This window comes from Pipra filicauda, unplaced genomic scaffold, assembly GCF_003945595.2.
Source record: "Pipra filicauda isolate LSUMZ 115617 unplaced genomic scaffold, ASM394559v2 scaffold196_size3971931_pilon, whole genome shotgun sequence".
Classification (NCBI taxonomy): domain Eukaryota; kingdom Metazoa; phylum Chordata; class Aves; order Passeriformes; family Pipridae; genus Pipra; species Pipra filicauda.
The window spans coordinates 236956-261871 of NW_024104305.1; the positions used below are offsets into that span (position 1 = coordinate 236956).

The 24916-nt window shown below is 38.3% G+C and overlaps 1 protein-coding gene across 4 annotated transcripts in view; it reads right to left on the reverse strand.

The window, feature by feature from the left end:
* CLCN3 (chloride voltage-gated channel 3) overlaps window positions 1–24916 on the reverse strand; it is a 72634-nt gene that overhangs the window by 29743 nt on the left and 17975 nt on the right. For 2 of the 4 annotated variants that reach the window (XM_027725652.2, XM_027725650.2), the window contains exon 3: window positions 138–295. In XM_027725652.2, coding sequence (XP_027581453.1) covers window positions 138–295 — 158 coding nt within the window. Of the gene's footprint in view, window positions 1–137; window positions 296–13609; window positions 13782–24916 lie in introns of those variants that run through there. The other 2 variants (XM_027725653.2, XM_039380492.1) reach the window with 2 other exon arrangements.

Below are 24916 nucleotides of genomic sequence, written 5' to 3' on the forward strand. Positions count from 1 at the left end.
TTCAAGTAGTTATAGCTGATATAATTATGAACAAATTTGAAGTACATGTATATATTTGTATATGTTGCTAGATCAGACCTTAATTCCAATATCTAACCAAAAAATATTTTCCAAATACTGTTATTTATGTCAAGTACCCGTCTATGCCTTTCTCTGTCTTTGCACTTCTCTCGAACCCAGTCAATGGTATGGAAGTCATCGTATGTTCCTACTCCGGGAATTGGCTCATCCAGAAGATCCAGTAAATGTGTTGAACTGTTGATATTTCCTCCATTTGTCATTGTATAATGAGTTCCTGCAGCAGATAAAAATAGGAATAAATTAAATTTGTAATAAATGAAGCATTCAAACTCTGTTCATAACACTTTGACATACAAAATTTCTGAACAAGTAATTAATATGCATATTCTATTGTCATTTAGGTCTCTCAGTGTTGCTTGTGACTTCTTTTCCCTGTCACTCAGCTGTAGGTTGACTTTGCATACTAGTGACTTAGTGTTTCCATTAGTTAAATAGGAATATACTAGTCAAATTGTTGTTCTGTTTTGTGTGCACACTCCAGAAAAACTTCAATAGAACAAAGTGGAAAAAATCAGCGGCTTCGACACACATTTAACTTGGAGTTTATTTCAGTTTATCAACTACCAGAAGAAAATCTGATTGTATGAAAACAAAACCAGAATTATTAGACAGAAAGTTCACAGTATCTTCATAAGTTGTCAGTTATTTTCATATATACATTCTATTGATTACCAATCTCTTCTGAATGTTTAAAACAAACCTAAAATACATTATTAACAGACTATCAGTGCAGCTAAAAAGTAACAGAAAGCCAAACAAATACTTATATTTTATTTTCATTTATTTATTCAAGGTAAATCACAGAACAGCCCTCAGCCATGAAAAACTAGAAATACTATATGAAAAAAATGTCCTCTGCTAATTTGTCATCACTAGCAAGTTCCTTCAGAAGCATCTCACAGAGCAACAGCCCCAACATATTTCTTTCAGTGATCAGAATAAGAAGTGCAGGAGGAGCACTGAGAATTTTTCTCTCTTCAAAACTGATAAAAAGATTTATTTTTTAAAGCCTTCAAATGTCATAAATTCTGTAGTATATTGGTTTGAGGGGGTTTTTTGGAGTTTCTGTGCTGTATTTACAGACCCCAAGCATAATCTTCTGCTGGACAGCTGCCTAAATATAACATGGACACCATCTGCCCACCCAACACAAACTTCTTTTGCAAAGTTATTGCTACAAACAGAACATTGATAATGAAGTTAAGATTCTCACTTGTTTGACTAAGAACAAGACAATTTGCCCAGTATATGCTGCAACACAATAATCTCTATTCATAAAGATGTAGGGCCAAGGTGACCAAGACTTCTAATCAGTTCAGACAGACACGAGAACTCATGTCACTGGATTCACACTGGGATGGCTAGGCAGGTGGGGGTTTTTTTGGAGCTAGGTTTTCTTGGTTATTTGTTTGTTCAGTTTTGGGTTTTTTTTCCAATTCCAGGCTTCTTGGTGTTGTCAGCAGAAGTTTCAGAAGTTTTTGACTTACCAAAAAAATAACATAAGCTAAAAAAAGACCTACCTGTAAACTCTCAAATGCTTCAAATGCTGCATCCACTGCCCCAGCTCTCACCAACAACTCACAATTAGATTTACACATAGGTAAAATGTGCCTTTTTCCTTTACATTTGTGAATTCTAAGACCTAGCAGAAGCAGTGTGACACCTGATATTACACTCTGACCCAGAGGTGTGCCTCAGTCATCTATTGCTTCAGAGGCCTTGTCTACGTGTACTATATATCACAGTGTTTATTTGGACATTTCCTTAGTGGTGAAAGACAACACAGAAGAAAGTAATACAAAAATCATATTAAGACAAAATGCAATCGATAATTTTCAAGATACACAAACTACCATTCAGTACAAATTCTATAAGGATTAAAAGAAAAGTACATAAGACAGTGTAAATGTAGGAAACAGCTCCCCAACAACACCAATACCATTCGCTCACGCGAGCCTGGCTGCCGCCTTACTTAGCTTCATACTTTTTTCTCCAGTCTATGCCATACTAATTTTTCCCTCATCTATTTCCCATAGCTAAGCCCTGTAAATCCCTTCCCAGAGCTGCTGTTAGTCTCTCCTAAGGCAGATGTAAAGAAGCATTACCTATGCTTCCATTAATAAAAGGCTAAGAACAACAACAACAAATTAAATCAGATTTGCTAATAGAGGTAATTGTGAAAATCTTGCTTTAGGATAAGGGATTAAATTCTCTTGACATTTCTAATTCTCATAACTAGAAAGGCAGTCTTAGATACATGTCTGGCTAGCTGAAAGGGCAAGCTGACCTTGTGGAAGAGGTAGTAACAAAATTCACATTGTAACAATTAGTTTAGCTCTCAAAATTAAGATAGTAGCAGAATATATCATGAAAATATTATTTTTACATGAAATTAACTTCCATTGCAAAGCAAGGGACATAAATTAAATCCAGCCACAGTTTATTATTAAACTTCTACAAAGTTACAATGTGATCATGCACTTTCCTGAACCTGAGTGAGTAGGGTAGGACAAAAGCTTGTCTTTGCCCTGGGGAAGTTGGTTTTATGCCCTGCTACATATGAAGCAATAACAAACTATAAGGAGCATGCAATTCTACGCAAGGCAAAGGTGAGTTGAGAATTATAAATGTATCACAAACAGTAACAGATTATTTTATGCATATCACAAGGTACTGAATTGGAATTCTCTACAGGGGAAACCATCAGAGATGGCATCATATTCACTGCCCCAGACCCAAAGCAGAACTTGGAGTAGACTACAAAGAACAGTCATTGCCCTAGATACAGTAAAAATCCCATTGAAACTGTCAGGTTCCTACTTTGCCAACATCTGCTGGCACACCAAATACTGGAACATAAGTGATTATTGTATAATGAGAAAGAGACACAGAACAGGATGTGAAGCTGAGGAGCAGGTTTTGTTGAATACAGAGCTGCTATGAACACCTGATGCAACTGAACAGCTCTAATCCTGTACCAAGTGAGAAACATGCAGCACTGAGCACCTGGTAGAAAGGCATCCCTAGAGAGCACCAAGAAGAGGACGACTTTTCAAAATCTGATGCTCTGTATCTAACTATGTAAGTCTGACAGCAACGGAGAAGACATTTTCCAGCCAATATTATGATCTGTGTAGCACACAACTATTCTAAGGGAGATTTTAGAGAAGTCAATACTCAACGTGTTTCCAAATTTATCAATACTCAAAACATTTCCAAACTTTCACTTCCCTTTCTACTCTTCCTTCTATAGATTTCACACAGCAAGATGCTCCTTCCAGCTATGAAAATAATGACTCTCATCAGCATAAACACACAAATTCTCATAATTTACTCTCAGTTTCAAAGTGTCATTAAATTTATTTTCAACTTAATTTTGTTAAAGCCCTTACCATAATATAGATATTTCATCACAACATTCTAACCATCAGGCAGGAAATCATCATTACACAGATAAATTGTTGCACTTAGCAAATATTCAGAAAGTATTTCCCCTTCCTTCTTCCCCCTTTTTCCCTCAAGTTTCAAGATTCTTTCTCAGGCTACATGCTTTTCATCAACATAGAAGCAGTTTTAGTCTTAAAAACCAGAACAAGTACTTAGCCCAAGAGACAGGCACAGTTTCTAGCTATGATAAGAAAACACCTCCATTTTCCATACATAGACACCTAAGCCATTCTGTAGCCGCAAAGAAAGTAAAGCCTTTCTGTTATATATGAGTTTACTTATGTTTTTATGAGACTGCGATACTAATGATAAAAGTGGCATGCAGAACTTTTATTATTACTGCTATTCTAAACTAACCTGTGTTACTACAGGGAGGGAAACAGTAATATACTGATCCTCTCAGAGGCTCGGTATGACTCATAGGAACCCTTATAATTCAAACACAGTCTTTCCATACTTTGCAAAAATAAGGCAGCTGTCATCCCTTTATTAGCACACTCTTCTCCAATATCATCTTTAATAATCACAGAATGGTTTGCACTGGAAGGGACCTTAAAGATCATCTAGTTCACAGGCAGGAACACCTTCCACTAAACCAGGTTGCTCAAAGCCCCCTCCAGTCTGATCTTTAACACTTTCAGGGATGGAGCATCCACAACTTCTCTGGGCAACCTATTCCAGTGCCTCATGACCCTCACAGTAAAGGATTTCTTCTAATATCTAATCTAAACCTATTCTTTTTAGTTTAAAGTCATTCCCCCTTGTCCTGTCACTACGTGCTTTTGTAAAAAGTCCCTCTCCATTTTTCTTGTAGGATCCCTTTAGGTACTGGAAGGCTGTAATTAGGTCACCCCTAAGCTATCTCTTCCAGGCTGAACAAACCCAATTCTCTCAGCCTTTCCTCATAGGAAAGGTGCTCCATCCCTCTAATTGTCTTGGTGGCCCTCCTCTGCACTCACTCCAACAGGTCGATGTCCCCTCTGTGCTGGGGACCCCAGAGCTGGATGCAGTTCTACAGGTGGGGTCACACAAGAACAGAGTAGAGGGGCAGAATCCCCTCCCTCACCCTTCTGGCCACGCTGCTCTTGATGCAGCCCAGGATACAATTGGCTTTCTGAGCTGTAAGCACACATTGCCAGGTCATGTCCAGCCTCTCATCCTCCAGCATCCCCAAGTCCTTCTCAGCAGGGCTGATCTCCATCTGTTCATCCCCCCAGCCTGGACTGATACTGGGGATTGCCCCGACCCAGGTGCAGCACCTGTCACTTGTGAAACTTCATGAGACTCCCATGGGCCTACTTCTCGAGCTCGTCCAGGGCCCTCTGGATGGCATCCCATCCTTCAGGTGTGTCAACCACACCACTCAGCTTGGTGTCATCTGCAAATTTACTGTGGGTGCACTCAATCCCTTGGTCTACGTCATTAAAGAAGATATTAAATAACACTGATCCCAGTATGGATCCCCGAGAGACACCACTTGTCATTAATGTCCATCAGGACTCTGAGCCATTGATCACTACCCTCTCTATGTGACGGTCCATCCAATTTCTTATCCATCTAATACTCTATTCATCAAATCCACCTCTCTCCAATTTAGAAAGAAGGATGTTGGAGGGGAGTATGTCAAAGGCTTTACAGAAATTCAGATAAATGACATCTGTAGCCCTTCCCTTGTCCACTATTGTAGTCACTCCATCATAGAAGGTCACTAGGTTGGTCAGGCAGGACTTGCCCTTGGTGAAGCTGTGCTGCCTGTCTCAAATCTCAACACATAACTAGTGAGCTGCTGCAATCACAGACTGCAAGCTTGCAGACAGTAAGCTTCTAGACAATAAAAGCAACATGCTTTTTCAGGAAAAAGAAACTCTTTAGGGGGATTCCATCACTGTAGGTCTTGCTTGAACTACCTTCTAGGAAGGCAGCTGACTTTTGTTATCCTTCCACGCACGTAACTCCAAGCTTCCAGTAGAATCCCTTCTCACCAATCAGCTTTGGTAATGTTGAAGAACTGCTTCAAATAAAGTTGTTAGAAAAAAAAAAGGCAATAAAAAACCTAATAAAGAATAATGTATCATGTTGAAAGAAAAAACTGTAATAAGCATTAAGGTTAAGAATAAAACACTGTACTTTGGGACATCTGAATCAGAATGAGGTACAGCAAAAACAAAAATGTTACATGAACAAAACTGGAATAAGAGAAGTAGATCCCAACACCATAACAAAGCTCTTATTTCTGAAGAAGTAAAGTGTTTTTTCTTCCTTTTTATTTTAATGAGAATGTAAAAAATACAATCCAAAAATCAGTTGAGAAGACACTATTCCTGACAGAAAAAAAAGCAGTCCTTACCATATCGCTCTCCTACATTCCATTTGAACATGAAGTTATACCGAATGGCAGTTGGCTCCCAACACTGATCCAACCTCCTGCTTTGCCTAGCTAGTTCCTCCTGATGGAACCAGTAAGGACAAAGAAATTACAAAACTAATATTTTGCTATACTCACACAAGTTGTTTTATACATTACAGACTTCTCCTTGCCTTATGTCCCTCACTGAGGCAAGGAATATCTCTTCTTTTATATTTTATATATGTGCCTCATACAAGCAGTATTCAATCTTGATTGATGTTGGAACTATGATAAACATGACAAAAAGCTGATTTATGTAGATTACACACAGCATTCTTCAGTGCCATGCATTTTTATGTAGATTACACATAGCATTTTTAAAGGCTGCCTCATCTCCTGAAGCATTGATCCCATGCTCGTCCTTTGGCAACTCAGTAGATTTCTTTCAAATTTGAAAGTAACCCTGGGCAACACGCAGATGATGAAAGGCATGTTTTTTAAAAAAAAGAAACCGGTAAGTTTATAGCTAATTATTTCACACAAGAAAGCGATTTTGCAACATACACAATGCTCCTGTTTAACAACCTCCCCAACTCTTTCTCTGTAGGCAGTGTTCCTTCTTTCTCACAAAAATGAGAAGAGAAACATGAAGATTTAAGACAAATGCTGCATCCTGGGTACTCAAATGGTGCATGATAGATTTTTATGTGCTTCTCCACCATGTGATTAACTGAACAGTTACCCAGTATCACTTAGAGAACAAATCCTCACAGCTACAGCCTCACTACAGAATAAGGCACAGAACTGAGACATGAACAGGCTCTCAGGAGATGGCTATCAGAGTTAACAAAGGACCGTAATTTTATGATAAAGTTTAAGACCCCTTCGATATGCTACACAGCATATGATACACATCTTCTGAATGCACATCACAAAATACACAAGTCTTAAACTGAGCATGTATCACCATGACACCATTTTAAGAAATGAGATATATCTCTCATAATTCATTACACAGTTAGATTGAGCTGATCTAACTGACTGCTGCCAAACAAATAGGAGATGTTGATACCCCTGTTTCTCCCTCCCATTCTTGATCACACAATCCCACTCTCACCCTTGGATCAGCTTTGTCACCCTTGGATTGGACTGCACAGTAAACCAAGCCAACATGCTAATCCAACTAAGCAGACAAAACTAACAACAAAAAAATCTGCTACTATACAGAACTGGAATCAAGTTTCTGTGCTGTCAGAGAAGAAACAGAGTCAGTGCAAGAGCACAAACTGAGAGAAGAAATAGGGAACAACAAGTAAATTCACGCCCTTCCACAGCAACAAACTGTCAGACTAGTTATACCGAAATACATAAATGCACCCTTGGGGTCTTGTTAGATTTTAATTATATCTTTCTGCTGGAAAAATAAATCAAAACTTCCATATAAATATTAATGTCCAGACACTATACAGTAAGTGCTCAGAGAACTCAAAACTCCCAAAGGTTTAGAAACATTCTAGAGTTGTGAAGACAACAGATAAACAATGTCACTACTGGTTTCAATAGCAAAGCAATAATAGGACCCAATTTCTCAAAGGTATTTCTCTACAAGCTATGCAATTACTAACTCCTACAGCAAGAATGCACTAGGTTTGCTGCTGCTCACAAATCTCTTTTTCTAGATAGAGCACAAGCACCCAGCATTCCCCTCAGCCACTGTCCTTCTGGCTGACAGCAGTGCAACATGTCTCATTTGGGCTATTCCCAGCAGTGTGAAAGGAGGAGGAAAAAAAATAAATGCACCTCTGTGAGTGAAAATGAAGCTAATCAGTTTACCCTGAAGGCTGGAATAAGCTCCCCCTGCCACGACCATCCAAATCTGCTGAGTGTTAAAATCAGCAGGGGCTGTAGCTTTCCGGAGGCCAGATACTAATCCAAGGCTTTGCTTCACCCGTGTGTCCTTGGGTATTAGGTGGCAAGGGGAATGGAGGCAGGCAAGCACCCTGCATGCAATGCACTCCACAGGGATCACTCACTCTTGTAACAAAGAAGATTTGTATACACAATGTATGTGCTAGTGCCTCAGCTTCTTTCTGTCTCCATATTCAGACCTCAGAATATGAGGCTTTCAATTAAAAAGACAAGAAAAAAATCGTCAGTTTATTTAAATTTGTCTGTAACCACTCAAAAAGAGTAATTAAGCACTATTTTCTTTTCCTAACTACAAGTAATTTTTAATTTTCAGAATCAGAAGCACAGCACACGATGCCAGAGTGCTATCATGCGCTACTGTTGATGATTAATGATGTTGAAGTCTTTGCAATCAAGTAATATGTTCCCCTTTTTATGCAACTACGAATTTTCAGCCTGTCTCTTCAGTCAGCTCTTCTAAACTGCATCAAAGGCTTACAAGCACAAATTGATCTCTGCATTACAATAAAAATGCATTAAAAAATCAACACAACTATATATACACAAACTGGAAAAAAAATTACCTGGAAAAAAACGCTATGTGGGAAATAGGAAGACTCAGAACAAGTTTTGAAGAACAAGGAAAAGAAATAAAATGCTTTACCAAAGTACTGCATGATAGTCCCTTCCATTTCTTCTGCCCCCGGACAGATCTGGGTTTAAAAATAACCTTTAATAAAGTAGGAGTGAAATGAAAGTTCAGTAGTAGCACCGCTGAGTTAAACCAAGACTTCTGAAGATTTGTGTCCACCACAAATTGTCAGGAAGGGTGGAGGAAAAAAACCCCCACTTTGGCTTTTTACTTTAGGTGGAAGAAACATTTCTGATTCTATGATGCACACAAAAAAAAAAGATTTTATTGTTACAGATTTATTTTCTTCTAGTCTTAAAGGCAGAACGGACTATATTTAGTTATGAATGTAAGGAATAGAGACTTCAGATATGTAAGTGAAGAGATATGGAGATCCTCCCACTACTAAATTTACAACTTATATTTAAGACGAACAGTGAGGGAGGAGATGAGAAAAATAAAAGGTATAAAAATATATAAAGTTAGATAGAGCAAACATTACAAAAGGGAAGTTATCTACAATCTAACAGTGACCAAGGCCATAAGAGTCAGAACAACAAAAATTTAGATAATCAGATTTCTAAGTGCTGCTGCTGCATGTACATAAGAACAACTTACTTATATGTTGTTTTGGAGGGCAAAGACAGAATGCAACAAAAATAACAATTCTGCTAATATGATTATCCCAATCAGATGCCATTCAGGCCTAGGGAGAGCATAATCTTGGCCTCTTCATTAGGTTTCTAATATCTCAGATAAAAGTACATAAAAAAATTATTTCCAAAATTGAGAAACATATGCTTAACAGTGAACCTTACCAGTCATATAGCACATGTAGACAGACAAACTGTAATTACCTACAGTGAACTGTAGTTATATCTTACGGTACTTTATGTTAATCACCAAAGTTAAATATGCTAAACTCATAACTGAAAATCCTTATCCCCTTTATATCCTAGGAACCTTAAAACAAAGCACAGCAGAAATTCAGTGGCATAACCATGTCAAGTTTCTCCAAGTATTGTTTTTTCTCAAAGTACTCAAAGTTAGAGATTGATAATAATCTTGATGACATTTTCTGTCATGAACATGTTAATTAGTCTAAAAATTAATTTTTTTACTCTTCCTCTGCTAGCAATAAAATTTCAGAGTTAAACTCTAGCTCTGAGCATGTGTACACAATTTTCACAGCCATTTACTTCAAAGGTCACGCTGGTAACTTCAGTCTCTAATGGTTTTTGATTAACTACGAATTCTTAAATATAACAGGCCCTTAAGGAGAAATGCAGCCTAAACCACAAAAGTACAGCTTTTATCACTTAGAGGATCTGAACTAGCTCAGTATGCATCTGACTCAAACTCCTTCTGGGATATTATTAAATAGCCTCTGCCCCACAGCTTACAGTAACAGGTGAGGCTGTGAGTGGTTGAGAGGTTTCCCCGATGTTACTGTTATTAGTATAGTTTAAACAAGAGGCGTGGCACCTACGTAAGTGGTGACTGGTTCACAACAAATGAAATTGTGAGTTATTTTGCCTCTCAAAAAAATTAGGTTTACTAAAACTAAGTCAGCAGTAAATCTAGCATGCTCTATATACATAATTTTCACATCTCCAGGCTAACTCAATCACAGGTTATTAGTGGAATAAAATTTCATTAATTTTACTTGAGGACTTCCAAAATGTTAAATCTGAGATGTGTTTATGTATATGTAAAAAATAAAAGGGAGCTAGCGAAGCTTGTGCTTGCTGAAGATCAAATTTTGCTACTGGGTAGCCTGGCCACTATACATGTGCTACTGTTTCTCAGATTTGAATTTTTTAAGAGTGGTAAAATAAATGCTTATTTAAGAATAAAAAAAAAGGCGGGGGGAGGGCAGGTCAAAGAGTGTGAGCTTGTACATGAATGGCTGGAAGACAAACAAAATACTGATAATTTGGAACTTTCAGAAGGGTCCATCTAGCAAAAATGATGCTAAAATAAATCCAAGGGCAACACAAGTAATTTATTTACACAACATATATTCCAACATATGGTTTATTATATGAAAAATTCTTATGTAAAAGTGTACATATCAGTTACTTAGGATATATGCAATCCTAAATCAGAACTTTTACACCCTTTCTCAGAAGCAGTAGTTTTAACTCTTTTAGTTAGTAGAGAAAAGAGTAGAAGTGAACTGTGTTCCTGAAGTTTTATTTCACTCTATCAGGAAGGATAAGTAGGTCTGGAATTATGCATTTAGTATCACACAAAGAGAAGTCTAAGGACAGCACAAGTTAAAGGAACTCCTGGTAAGAAGTATTCAGTAATATCTGGGGTTTTTTTAAAAGGGATGATAATGAGTAATCAACATAAAAGATAAACACAATTAATAAATGCGTATTTTTATATCTTTTTGTTTGATGTTTCACAGTGTATTCGCACTGAAAAAAAAAATCTTCCTAATACAAGCCAATGGATCAAGCCTTTAATAATAATGTACTTTGTATGTCATCTCACTGCACATTAGTAAAGGCCGTTAATTAAACCTCAAAGACCCCTAATGATTTAAACAGTCATTTCACAATTGCTGAGGTACAGCTACTTTGGGTGAGCCACTGCAGTCAATTAGTGCAACAAACGCTTTGATGTTACAAAGCAGTTTTGCATGATGTGAACATTACTCTGCAGGACAGAAGAGTTGTCAGCATGTGAATAAGGGAAAGAATTCCACAGGCTTTAACAGTTAAGATTTTTGTTTCAGAACCCTTTTATTCATGTTCTCTGAGCTTGTTATTACAATGCTCTGAAATCTCCATGAGAGGAAAAAAATTCTTGGTAGTATCCTTTTTCAGACACATAAAATAATGTCATGAATTTACTTTCCATTTCTGGTTTTGTCTGCTAGCATTTTAAGCCTTACTTTGATAGCTAAATCACAATAACAGATTTTTGTGGTATTGTAAATCAGCAGGAAATGCTCACAAAATTTTGATTAAATTTATGGAACAAACTGGTCTGGAGATCAGTATTTTTATGAGACATATGCACTTGACAAATTCAGATCTGCAAGAGATTATGGGAACACTGTTTGAGTTTTGTTGTTGTTTGGTTGTTTTTTTTTTTTTTTTTTTAATCTAAACTCACTATAGCAAGCCTGAGAAGCACCAGTAACACTTGTTTTGAAATATAGTATTAAAATACGGGAAGTACAAGCCCTAATGGAATTCAGTAAAACTGCAAAAATGACAAGTCACAACTGGGAACTGTCTTGTTGGCTCCCAGCAGTGTCACCACAGTGGAACTACCTAATTGAACCTTCCACTGTTTTCATTACAGTATTTGTAAACTTTATGTTTAACAGCAATACTCCAGTGTGCCAGGTACCATTTTAGAAATCAACTAAAACCTGTTAATTCCCAGGAATATACACCTGATCACATATCATTGTCTAACTGTAACATGTTAGGGCTGTTTTTCAGTTTTCATATTTAAATCTATCTACAAATCTAAACTCACAGAATGGAACTGAGGTTGGAAGGGATCTCTGGAGCTCGTCTTGTCCAAGGCCACTGCTAAAGCAGGGCCACCTACTGCTGCTTTCCCAGGACCACGTCCACAGGGCTTTATACTATCTCTGAGGAAGATTTCACAACCAACAGGTCGACCTGTTACAGTGCTCAGTCAACCTCGCAGAAAAAAACTGTTTCCTGATGTTCAGAGGGCACCTCCCATGTTCAGTCTGTGCCATTGCCTCTGGTTCTGTCACTGGGCAACACTGAGAAGTGCCTGTCTCTGCCTTCTTTGTGCCTTCCCTTCAGGTATTTATACACAACATCGATAAGACCCCCAATTTACGTTTTGCAAATGTTCTAAGAAAACAGCACCCTCTAAAATCTGACTTAGAGAACTACCCAGCAGTTGCTATATAATAATGATCTGGGCAGCATAAAAATTGCTTGTCTAAAATAAACTGTATTGGAACTTCTTGATTTTTTTAAGGTATCCTGAAATACATTATAAGAATTGCAAAAAATACAACAAATAACCTCCTATGCAAACTACTAAAAAACAGATAAAATGTTAAAAGAACATAAATTGTGAACTAATTTATTTATAGAAATAAGAGTTTGCAAGGACAGGTGAAATAATAAGGTAACATGGAGAAAAAATAATTTTATGTAAATCCTATCTTTATTCTCAGCCTACATCCTCTCTAATACCTTCACTAACAGCTATAAATGTTGATAACGTTCTAATTTTAGATTGGCCAATTCTAACAGAAGTAAGAATTCACCACATTCACTGTTTTAAACACCACATTGTAACCATCAAATCCAGCCAACAAAAAACGTATTCTCAGAATTTGAAGGCATAACTTTTATTCCTACTACAACTTCTCTCAGTACAAAACCAAATCTTTATAGAAAGTATTCTCCTTTAAGTTAGTAGTAAAAACCAAAATGCAAGCTCAAAAGAGGATTCCCCCCACCCCACCCTCCTGTGAACACTGGTAACACTGTTTTCTTTCTAAATCTGCTTCCTTGTAAGCAACAGTGTAAAGAACATACTGCAAAGTACCAGTTCCTTAAGAGCTAATCAATATTTGCTGAGCTGACACATTACCATTGCAGAGCTTTCCCTTCACGTATCAAAGCCGGCAACAAAGAGTCAAGTCTAAAAGCACGTACAGAAACTTCAAAGCCAGACAAACACTGTTCCCATTCAAGTTAGTGAAAAGCATGATATGAAAATAGCCTATTTAATAACTTATTAATTTGGTCACAGTTAGTGACAAACACAGTTTTGGGACGGGTTTTTTTTGTTCTTGTTGTAGGCTTGATTTTGGTTAATTGTTTTTGGGTTTTTTTGTTTGTTTGTTTGTTTTTTGGTGCACGAGATGGTTTTATTGATAAAAAAAAAAAGAACAAACAAAAACAAAACGAGAGAGAGCGAAAGGCAAGCCTGCCACACATCGAAGATGGAGTCACACGGCGATGAGATGTGAAGCAGGACTGATTTGCCCGCAGAGAAAACAATCCCTGACAGCACAGGAACCAGCCAGAACTGAATTCTCCTCCGACAAAAGGCTTCGGGCTGGCGAAACAAAGCAGCGCGGTAATTAACAAGCCTTTACGCCGCTGCTTCACACCCGAGCAGCAGTCCCGCACGTAGATATGCAAACAAGTAACCAAAACGGCAACCCGGCGTACCTCGTTTATGCAACTCCCGGAGCGGAATGCCGTCTCCTCCCCCTCCATCGTAGGGCAGATAGGGATCGGAAGAGACATCCATGGACGTGACGAACGCGGGGCCCGCCTGCCGGCTCAGGAGGGCCGCGGCATCGCTCACGCCAGGGCGGCCGCGGGGGCCGCTGCCATGTTGGCGCGGGCCCGGCCTGCGCCGCCGCCGTGGCTCTGCAGCGCTCGCTGATGTCAGCGCGGGGCGGCCGCGGCCCCGCCAGCGCCACCTGCGCTCCCGCCCCGCCAGCGGGGGCGGGCTCCGGCCGCACGGGAAAGGGATGCCTCGCCCCGAACGCCTGTCAGGAAGAGGGGGGAAAGCGCCCGTTTGGAACTTATGGGAGAGGCCCCCGCCGGGTGCGGGAGGTCCCAGCCCCGTCCCAGACAAAAGGGCGCTCGCACAGGTGAACCCGCCACCTCATCAACAGGTGCACGGTGGGGTTCCCGCTCAGCTCAGAAGGCAAACCTGCCACAAAAGAGAGCTGCCCTTATTTCGGGCACCTTCTGGGGCCACGCCTGCAGAGGCTTGCTAAACATCTATAGCTGCATTTTACCTGGAAGGCAAGATTCATGTATTGCTAATGGCGGGGGGGACGCCTGTCTCCCAGGCATTTTTTTTACTCGTTTCAAACATCAAAACTTTTACCACCGAGGAAGAGCAACGTAATCTACCAAAAGCCAACCCCTCTGCTCCACAGGGTTAGCTCACCTCACTTTCACCAACATCCCCCCATTCACGTAGAACTTTCAATCCTACAGTAGTGGCTGATGGATTTGAACACATGTAATCAAAAACATTAAAACAATAATTTAATTACATATCTAACCAAAATAGTCTGGTGCTCCAATTTATTTTTTTTTGTGATGATTATGCTGGTATTACAACTGTGTAACATCTATATTCACACTAAAAAGCTGGGGTGGGGGTGGAAGCCGACGTAATAAACACAAGTCCACACTTAAGCTGGCATTACTCTACACATTGACAAAATGCTCTACCTCCCTTAAAAGTCACAGACTCAAAACAGGCAACAACCCACATGAATGCTAACCAAGGCATTCATGTGATGTATCATCAAGCAGTGGCTGTTACAGCTTTGGCAAAACCAAAGCACTTCAAACAGCCAGTATTTAAAGACAGGAAATCTTAAACTGACTACATAATTGCTTCCATTCAAAACAGGCATTACTACATATTGAATCCATATATAATTTTACATTTAATGTATGATCTTGTACTAGTCCTACCTTTCAATTGCAGATAAGAAAATATGATAAGAAAACTATTTTACGTGAGATTTCCATAGTTGGCCCAGTTGTAACAAAATACAGATGGAAGATGTGCATATTATTTTTCCTTTTCTTCCTCTACAGCAGGAAGCAAAGTTGAAAATATTGCATGCCTGCAGCACCAAGGCCTTGCTTCAGTTTCACTCGTACAGCAAACAAGGAATTAATTTTATTAGGTATTCCTTTGCCTCTCTATAAGTGTGATAGACAGGCAACTATTTTAGTTTTCAAATGCATTAGTTTCTTAAATAATTTTCAAAGGGTGTTCTTACTGAAGTTATTTCTTTTATAAGCCAATGTTACAAGCTGTGTACAGTAAATGGTCTTTCTGAGCACAGAGTACAACGTAAAGAAATCTTAAATTTATTTCACATTTCAGACCTGTAAATATACTAAATATTAAAAATACAGCTCCACTACAAACATTGAGAAGATGCTGGTATCTCTACAGATGGAAAAACAACTGAGAAAAGAGAAAAGAATGAACATACAGCAAAATATATTTCAAAACTTTAAAGACTATCTCATCTCCAAGACAAAGGGAACCCTTAAGCCACAGATCAGTTCTAAAATACTGGTGGTGTCTCACGAACAGATGGTTCCATTTGCTATCATCCATGCAAGCAAATGCCTTCTGAAGAGTGGCCTCCTATAACCTTTTCAATAAAACAGAATCTTTAAGATCGTGCATATCTGAAAGTGGTGTGACTTTCAGAGCTATCCTGCATTACCACCATTTGGTTTTGCCTGTGAAGAAACAAACCTAGGCACCTCTGAACTTTATATTACCCATATCCCTTATTTATGGAGAAGTACAACAGAAATGCATTCTCAACTCTTTAACTCAATAGCACCTGGAAATAGTCTGGAATCTTATTGTAAGGTTTTAAATAAAAAGTCATTCACAGCAGGAAGAAATACAACAGCAATTTCTGTAACCTGAAGAAAGAATTATTACAGAATGAACTATCAGTGCATTTATTATATGTTGATTATAGAAGACAATTATAAATTCAGCCTCATATTTGACAGAATATGAAATAAAGAATATAAAGGACTTGTATTAACAAAGTCTGGAAAATGACCTCTAGTTTAAGAGTTTGATGTGGTTACTGAAAGACCGGAATGTCTAAGAACTGATAATAAATATCTGTCACAGCAAAGAAATGGCTCACTTGTTGACCTAAACTTGTTCACTGGACTAAGACACATGCAAAATTTCTACACAAGATTAAAATCCAGTCTGCATTGGAAAAGATAAAGGGTGTAACTTGTTGGAGAGCACATGTGATCGACTTCGGATATAAGGGAAAGTCATGACAGGAAGTCTGCAGTGTAAACCAGATACAACTTCATATTTGCTACATGAAATTTCAAGAGTCCATGCAATATTAAATTGCAACAGCTCCTCCCAGGTCACTGCTTATAGACCGGCTGCCAAATGCAGTCCTTTGTCTACTTTTAAAAAACAGAGCTATCATTTTGCTTTCTCAATTACCAGCAGATTGTGTTGTCATTGTTCATACCCACTACCACTGCATGTATTCCCTTTCCTACAATACCAAGAAAAGAGGGTTTGGTTTTTGTGTTATTTTGGTTTTTTTTAAGCAAGAGAGAAAGATACTATGCATACTAAACTGACCTAGTTAACCCAGTCTTTTTCTTTTTTTTTTTTTAATATCTAAAAGCTTATACAATTTAATCTTTCCAAATTACTTCTTTTCTACTGGTGTGAAAAAGTGCCTGACTTGAACTGTCTGGCAATTTATATTCCAAAGAGTATGTCAGTTATTTCTGTTGAGAAGTTTAGCAAATTCCAAAATTTTAGTTAGTGAAATTATGTCTCTAGGTAAGTAAGTATTTTGGGTATTATGGAATACATAACATAATGAATGTGTTGTTAGGCCTAAAGCCTTGCTTTACAATAGTCTTAGTTTGAATGGTTGAGAGTACCTTTCAATGGCCAATTTACTACACAGAACAGCTCACATGTAAACAGCAGGTTTGTACAGCAGCTTTCTTTCCATATTGCATCACAGTAATTATAGGCTAAGGCCTCTATCCCAGAAATCCTCACTGCCCAAATAACTTCACACATCTGAGTGCTCGCATTGTTCTCACCAGGCACATGCTGTTGTTAACCATCACTTAGATGCATCTGTCTTTGTAGAAAAGGACTTTAGGTCCATTTTTCTAATACCAGAATGTATACAGGTGATACACCCTTAAAGCACACTAAGAATGAGGAAAGACACTTTAATCCCCTTTCCACATCTTAACTTTTCTGGTTTAGGGAAAGAAAAGACACATATTCAAGATAAACTATCTGGCAATATAAGAAGAAGGCAGAGGTTAGACAAATCAGATACACCCAGGGAAAGGTGTTTCAAGGTGACAAAACAAGGCCAGTGAAAAGAAGGGGAGTATCACAGAGTTATGAGAGCCTGCTTACCTAAGGCTGGAGGGAGGACCTTAATACTGAAGCACTATCCCACCGTTTCATATTAAAAAGTAAGCTAGGTTTAAAGAGGACAGCCAAGCACCTTGTTATGTATACAACAAACGTATGTATGCTCTCAATTCCCCCAATTACTTGATTTATTTTGGTGACAGACTACATAACTTTATTGCACCAGATAGTGAAAATTAAAATTGTGTCTTTTATGAAATTCCAAATGTAGGCTGAATGATTTAATTAGTGTAACAAGAGATGCCAAAAACGTGACTGATAATTACAAATGTTAGTGTGACTGATGCAAAAGATTTTGATGACTCTTGACTGTCATTTTCTTTCCTATTATTATTCAAAACTAAAGCTTCTTCGGCAGAGCTAGAATATAATGCTCTCTTGGAAAATATTACATAACAAAGCACTCACCAAAGCAGTGACTCCAACCATTCTGAAAAGAATTTATCTCGTATGCGCCTTCAGCTGAAGGTTAGGCAAGAAAGCATCCATTTACAACAGGGTGCCCAAACTATACATAAAATGTCTCAAAACCTACTGTGTCCCATTCCTGTTCCTTCCAGCTTTAGTCTCCTGCCTTTTATCCCAATTCCTTCTTTCATTTAACCTCTTCTCAAACCATGCAGCCAAATTAAGCCCAGGAATAATCCCTCTACTTGCCTGACTTCTCTTAATTTGTCTCAGTTTTCTGACCTTGCAGCTCCTTCAGCCTGACTTTGTTCACTGTGCATAAAATCATACAGCTTTCTCATACGGGTCACATAGAGCCAGCAGTAGGAACATGAAAGATGATAAAAGGACAAGCACCTTTCTCTCAGTTCTGGCATCCAGACGTGGTCCAGGATGAAATAACAAAGATACAATTGCAGAAAAATTGGAAGTGGAGGGGGGAGGAAGAGAGAAAAAAAGTACAGTTATGCATAGCTTCAAATTAATACACAGTAAAAATCAAAGATAAATTATTTTTAAAGTCTTTGTAAATTACAGAGGCCCAAACTTCATTCCTTCATTAGAACTCTGTGCTTGATCAATGTATCAGGCTATATACAGAAGACTCCATTAACCTGTTTCCACTGCCACCTCATCAAAAGCCTCAATGAGGCAGATAGACAACAAGAAAAATTTTAGACCAAATATACTGTAAAAGTGGAAGAAAAACTTATAGCATATGCTGTTGAGTAGTTGAAGGCAGAAGAGGTTTAAACAACACAGATGTCAGAAAAAAAACAGAGAAGTACATAGCAGTAATACACAGTAAAACGTTTTTCTATTTGCCTTTTATTATACAAAAAACCCATTTCTTAATCATAGTTTCTTTTTTTCACAATTGCTTGTTTCCCACAAATTAGCTACTTAATTTTGCTCACAATCATTTCACCCACCAGAGAACACTTTCTTCTAGATTCTTGCCTAATAAGCTCGCTTTTCCACTGGCCAACCACAGGTTCTTGAATTACACTCCTACAGTTTTGTATAACTTCCAATGGTGCTTTTATTCACTGTCCAGACACAGGAGACAGCAATGGAAGCAAAGAGAATGCAGTAGAACAGGTCATATAGCTGCAAGCATGTTGTGTAATCAGTTCTGAGACTGACCTCTCCTCAGAGCAAGCCAGAACCTTCACTTCGAATCAGTGAAACAGGAGTAAAGGTTCCCCATTGCTATGCAAAACTTGAAGGCAGGAGAAGAAAGAAATAGACTTAAAAAAGGGGAAATAATAAAATCATTATGCAATGTTAACACCTAAAATCAAAAATAAATTGGAAAAAACCCCCAGATTGGTCCCTAAAGACTACCGTGACATCTTGGCCCAAAACAGTGAAAGCAAGACTACTCTCTGAGTTTTCTTTTCACTTCTTTCTGGGCCTGTTCATCACACTTCTTGACTTGTAACCCAAAGACTTTAGAAGAAAATGGTTGACATAACAGACTATATATAGCTACAAGCTGTAAAAGGTGGGTGTTAGTTTTTGTTTTCTTTCTTTTCTTTTTGTCAGTTTTACATTGACAATAAAAATATCTACTTCTACTATTAATCATGCAAGGAGGATTCAGAAAAAAGCAAGTTATTTTCTGCAAAGAGTTGCTTTCTCTTATTCTTTAGAAGCCTCTTAAGTACTTTCTATCATTTTTTTCTGATCTTTTTCTTTACAGGGTAGGCTTTTACTAAGAAAAAAGGTCCTGGTACATTTTCACCTTTACATACATGTTTTTTCCTTACACTCCAATCTGCTAAAACTGTAGTTATAATGCATCAACAGGAAGATTTGGCATCCTTCCCTGAAGTTCACTTCTCTCTTTTCTCAGACTAGCCAAAATTTTGCTGCTGAAATTGTTCTGTTTTTCCTCATATGTAAATGCATATAAGGAAATAGGTCTTATCTGCTCAATTGCCCTTATTCTGTTCTAGAGTTGTTTACTGTTGGCACCTGTGTCCAACTTGCTGTTCAGGGGATAAAATCATAGCATCAACATGTGTTCCTCCCTAGATATGTCATTGTCCTGGTTCCGGCCCAGACCAGCAGGAGGGGGCACGGTAAGACATTATGTTATTCAATACCACCTTGCATCATTGCCAGGGGCAGGGAAAAAGGACTCTCTCTGTCTCTCTCGCTTCTGAGAAGAGGGATGCTCCTTTCCAGTTGGGAAAATATGGCTGCAGTAGAGTCAGGCTGGGCTCTGCAGTGAGCATTTTTGCAGGAGAATCACTGTCTTTTTGTATACTTTTCACAGAGTCACAGAATATGCTGAGTTGGAAGGGACCCACAAGAATCAAGTCCAACTCCTGGCCCTGCAAAGGACCATCCCAAGAGTCACACCATGGGCCTGCATGTATTGTCCAAATGCTTCTTGAGCTCTGTCAGGCTTGGTGCTGTGACCACTTCCCTGGGGAGCCTGTTCCAGCACCCAACCACCCTCTGGGTAAAGAACCTCTTTCTAATATTCAACCTAAACCTCCCCCTCAAGGCCATTCCCTCGGGTTCTGTCACTGGTCACCACAGAGAAGAGATCAGTGCCTGTCCCTCCTCTTCCCCTCATGAGGAAGTTGTAGACTGCAATGAGGTCTCCTCTCAGTCTCCTCTTCTCCAGGCTGAACAGACCAAGTGACTTCAGCAGCTCCTCATATGGTTCCTCCTCAAGACCGTTCACCATCTTCATTGCCCTCCTTTGGACACTCTCCAATAGCTTAATATTGTTCTTATATCGTGGCGACCAAAACTGTCACAATATTCAAGGTGACGCCGCACCAGTGCAGGTCAATCCCTTCCCTCGACGGGCTGGCAATGCTTTGCCTGATGCCCCCCAGGATGCAGTTAGCCCTCCTGACTGTCAGGGCACACTGCTTTTGCTATTAATACTGTTATCTCATTGCTGTTTCCAGTAAATTGTTCTTATCTCAACCCACGATCTTTGCCTTTTGCCAGTTCTCCTCTTGGTCTGCCCACAGCAGGGGGATCTGAAGATGAGGAGGTGCAGTGAGCCAGCAGCAGTGTGGTTTGGAAAGACTCAGTGGGAGAACCAAACTGGGAATTAGCATTCCTAAACCATGACAGCCATATATATATGTTAAGGTTACTTTCTATCTTCAAGAATTTTACATCTTCTCCATAAATACGTAAGCTGTGTGTGAAAATGATGCCAACAATAATTCTTTATGTTGTTAATACAGAATACTATACTATGCCAGCTATATTTGAATACTATTAAACTATGAACTCAGTACTTAGTAGTGGTCAGAATAAATTTGTTATTACATTGCCATGACATGCCCATTCTCCCAGTGCTGTGTGAAGTTCTGATCCCTCAAGTTACAGAAGGGGTTCAGAAAGGGGCAGTGAAGAGGATCCAAAGTATGGGACAGCTGCAAGGTCCAACCAAGCAAACAAGACCTTAACCTGAAAAAGAGGTAACTGAGGAGAGGAAAAAATAAGTAGCAATGGAAATAAAATTTTCACCATCTGTTCTAACAACAGTGACAGCACCATGCTATCCCTTTGTTAATCCTTGTTAGTTTCTACATGTGGATGGCCACCACATGATAGGCCTTTTCAGGGTATGTGTATTTGGCACAACAATCAAGTCATCCTAGTTTCAGGTCACCCTGTCCTAGTTTCATATCAAACCTTTTTCTATCAACAGCAGTTTCACTTCAATAAGCAAATAATACCCCCTAAAACTTTTTGTATTAGCAGAAAGACTTTTACAACTGCTACTGTAAATGAAAATAAAAACAAAAAAGAGCTTAAGCATTTATGCCATACAAAGGTGGGGTGAGTGACAAGGGAGTCCATGTGTCAAGCCATGCTAATGCATGTGCCACTGTTAAGCTAGTCAAGCAGTTATACCTGCTCTCAGCAGTATTTATTACCTGGATATAGGTTCAAAATAAAGGAAAGAAGGTGGTGAGATTCACATAAAATGTAGCTAAGCTATCAGAGCTTGCCAAGGAGTGGTATAGAATTGCTTTAGTGAGAAAAAGTCAGTTGAAGAAAAATTCATTGATAAAGACTAAAATTAAAAGTCATCACTCAGATGACAGAGGCCCTCACCTACACAAAAACTTGTGTACAAGTACTCAGGTGCTTATCACTTACCCTGTTCTTACTCTTCCTTAAGCACTGACTTTTGACTCCTGTCAGAGACAGGATGCTGAGCTAGGTAGATTTGTGGTTTGACCCAGTACAGCTGTTCTTATGTTTCAGGGACATCATGATATCCTCTTTCAGAATAACATTTCTGTTTCATCCAAGCAGATTAAAAGCTTTCACTTTAAAATGCAGGTAAGCAAGAATGTTCTCAAAGGTAGAAAACAAGAGTACAGCCTGATATCAGTTTGGATAAAATCCTATCTGCCTTCTTTGGCTGACATGAGAGAAAAAAATCAAAGCTAAAATGAATATGTGAAATATTATTAAAGCTGTAGCAAAAAATTTTCTATTTAGTACCTAAAGACTGCATGCACACATTATACTAAATTATTTTATTTTACACTTCAGACTCTTCTTTCTACATATATGCCATCACACTTCCTCTGTTTTCATTCCTTCATTTTACGCTATTCATATGGTTTGTCTAGGAGAAGGACAAACTTATAATAACACTACACCAGTAACAACTTCCTTGGCAATATCTGTTGACAAAGCCAGTGTGCTTTAAGTACTTCAGGAGAGCTGCAGAAGAAAACCAACAAGATTATACAATATCAGAAAGGTAGAAAGAATGGATTATTAGTACTATGATTCATCTTCTTCCAGAATATCAGGTTTGTGTGCTTCAGAAGATGAGGAAACCTAATTTTGTAAATAAAACTTTAACAGGAAAGACTAGTGAGACCACTCAAGGACTGTTGGCAGGGCTGACTTCTAAAAGCAACAAAATTCTCATATTCTATAAACAAGTTCTCAAAGAACTCACCATAGCATTTATTAGAAATTGAAACAGTAAGTATTTATTTTTAAACATTTAAGAGAACAAGAAACTAATTGGTTACTAAAACTCTACGTACATATTGCCATTATTTTCATCCCTCAAAAAGCTTAATGCCACACCAATCCATTTACAATGTGAAGGCCCAGTCTAACACTGCAACATCATTACAGGCTGTTCAACAAAAACAGTATCAAGTGAACTTACAAACCCAAACAGTAGAGTTCAGGAAATCACTAAGGTGATAAACAGATATTCCCTGCAACTCACTCATTTGAAAATGACATCAAATAACTAAGATAAAACATTTTTTCTCCTTAACCTATTAATCTTCCACTCGATTTTGGGATTGTTTTTGACAGAAATTTTGAAATCCTTGAAGAAGTACTTTGTTAATTAGCCCAGTTAATTAGCCCAAGCAAACCTGATGTATAACTTCTGTTCCAGATAGATGGACAGAATCAACCTCATGCATTACTAATAAAAAAAGTAAAAGAAATCATTGTTTGATACTGTCAGATACCTGTGTTCAGCTGCATCAGTAATATGGATTACAGGCAAAATGTCTGCAGCCTAACTACAATCCACTAGAAAAAAGTAAATTATAACCAGTTACTGACAATTTATTCCATGAGCTAGCTGCACCTCATGCTTGCCCTTGTGATCAGAGCAAGTTATGTTATCCTATGCATCAATTTGTACGGCATCATTGAGGATGAATGTATTCCTTGTTTAAGGAGCTCTTTACTGCAAACACTGCTAACTTGGAAAATAAGTTTTATCTAACTTAGGAAAGAGGTACGTCAAACTGTCATAATGACTGTTCAGTCAGTTTTATACCACATGGATGGAAAATAAAACCAATGCCAATGGAGCAAAACGACTATGAAGACCCTTTTTCATATCAGCTGTGGACAATAGGAAGAATCTGTTAGTGCAATTTCCACACATAAAGAATATAACAGGAACTCAAGGGGTTTTTATGCAGGAAATAACTTTTTTAATTATTTTCTTTCTATTCTTTGTTTTCTTTATAAAGGGCAATAGTTAAATAGAAACAAGCATACATGTGCAACTCCATGAACGTGTTGATGGAAAAGATAACAAGGCCTTGCTTGAAAAATTAACCTCTCATGTGGTACGAACTTCTTGATTATATAGAACCACCTGTTCTTGCTGAAAATCGCATTCTGTTCCTCAAATAATGCATAATATTAGTTTACTCTATCATAGTTTTAATGTCGGCATTTAAGGCACCAAAAATTGATTGATTGGGTCTCTCTCTTTAGGCAAAGGACTCCAGCTCATGGTTGAGGACAGTTCGGGAGAGCTGTAGTGTTTTACACTATGACCTGTTGGCATATTCTTTTTTTTCAGCGGCACTGCTATCACTGCAAGGAGATAGTAACGGCTGTAGCAGCAGCTTTTGAATTACCAGTTTACAGGTTGTCATACTAAGGTTAAGTATTGCCAATTTTATGTTAACACCATATGCCAAATTGTAAACTGTCTCCACGCTGAACTCACAATATAAGCAATTAAGCTCATTCAAATGAAGCAGGAATCTCTATAGCTATTGAAAAGAATGCAAGCTCATTCAGGACTCACATTCCCACACACAGATCAAAGTACCTTGAAATGTAAACACCAGTGAGATCATTTGTTTGCAAACCATTTTTACTGCAAATAAGGTTCAATCATCTGATTTCAGTAAGTGCCGTGAAAAAATTGCAGTCTAACAGTACAAAAATTCACCTCCTGAGCTTGCCCTACACTTAAATAAAAAATAGTGAAAACTGATGCAGTCCTCTCCTATCAAAGAAACACCACTCATTTCTGAGCAAAATTATGAAGACGTCTCAGTTTCACCTCACTGCGCCATAATAGGAAAGAGTTTGAACTTTTGAAGACACTTGTTATACCCTTCAAACCCAGCCAGTTGCCAAGAATTGTGACACTCTCAAACTTTAGACAGGCAAGGCAAAACAATGCTGAAAGAAAAAGAACTTTCATCTTCTCATCACATTCCACAGTTAAAATATTAATCTGATAATATATTTCAATTCTGGAGTTTTCATTTCTGTTTAGAAAGAAT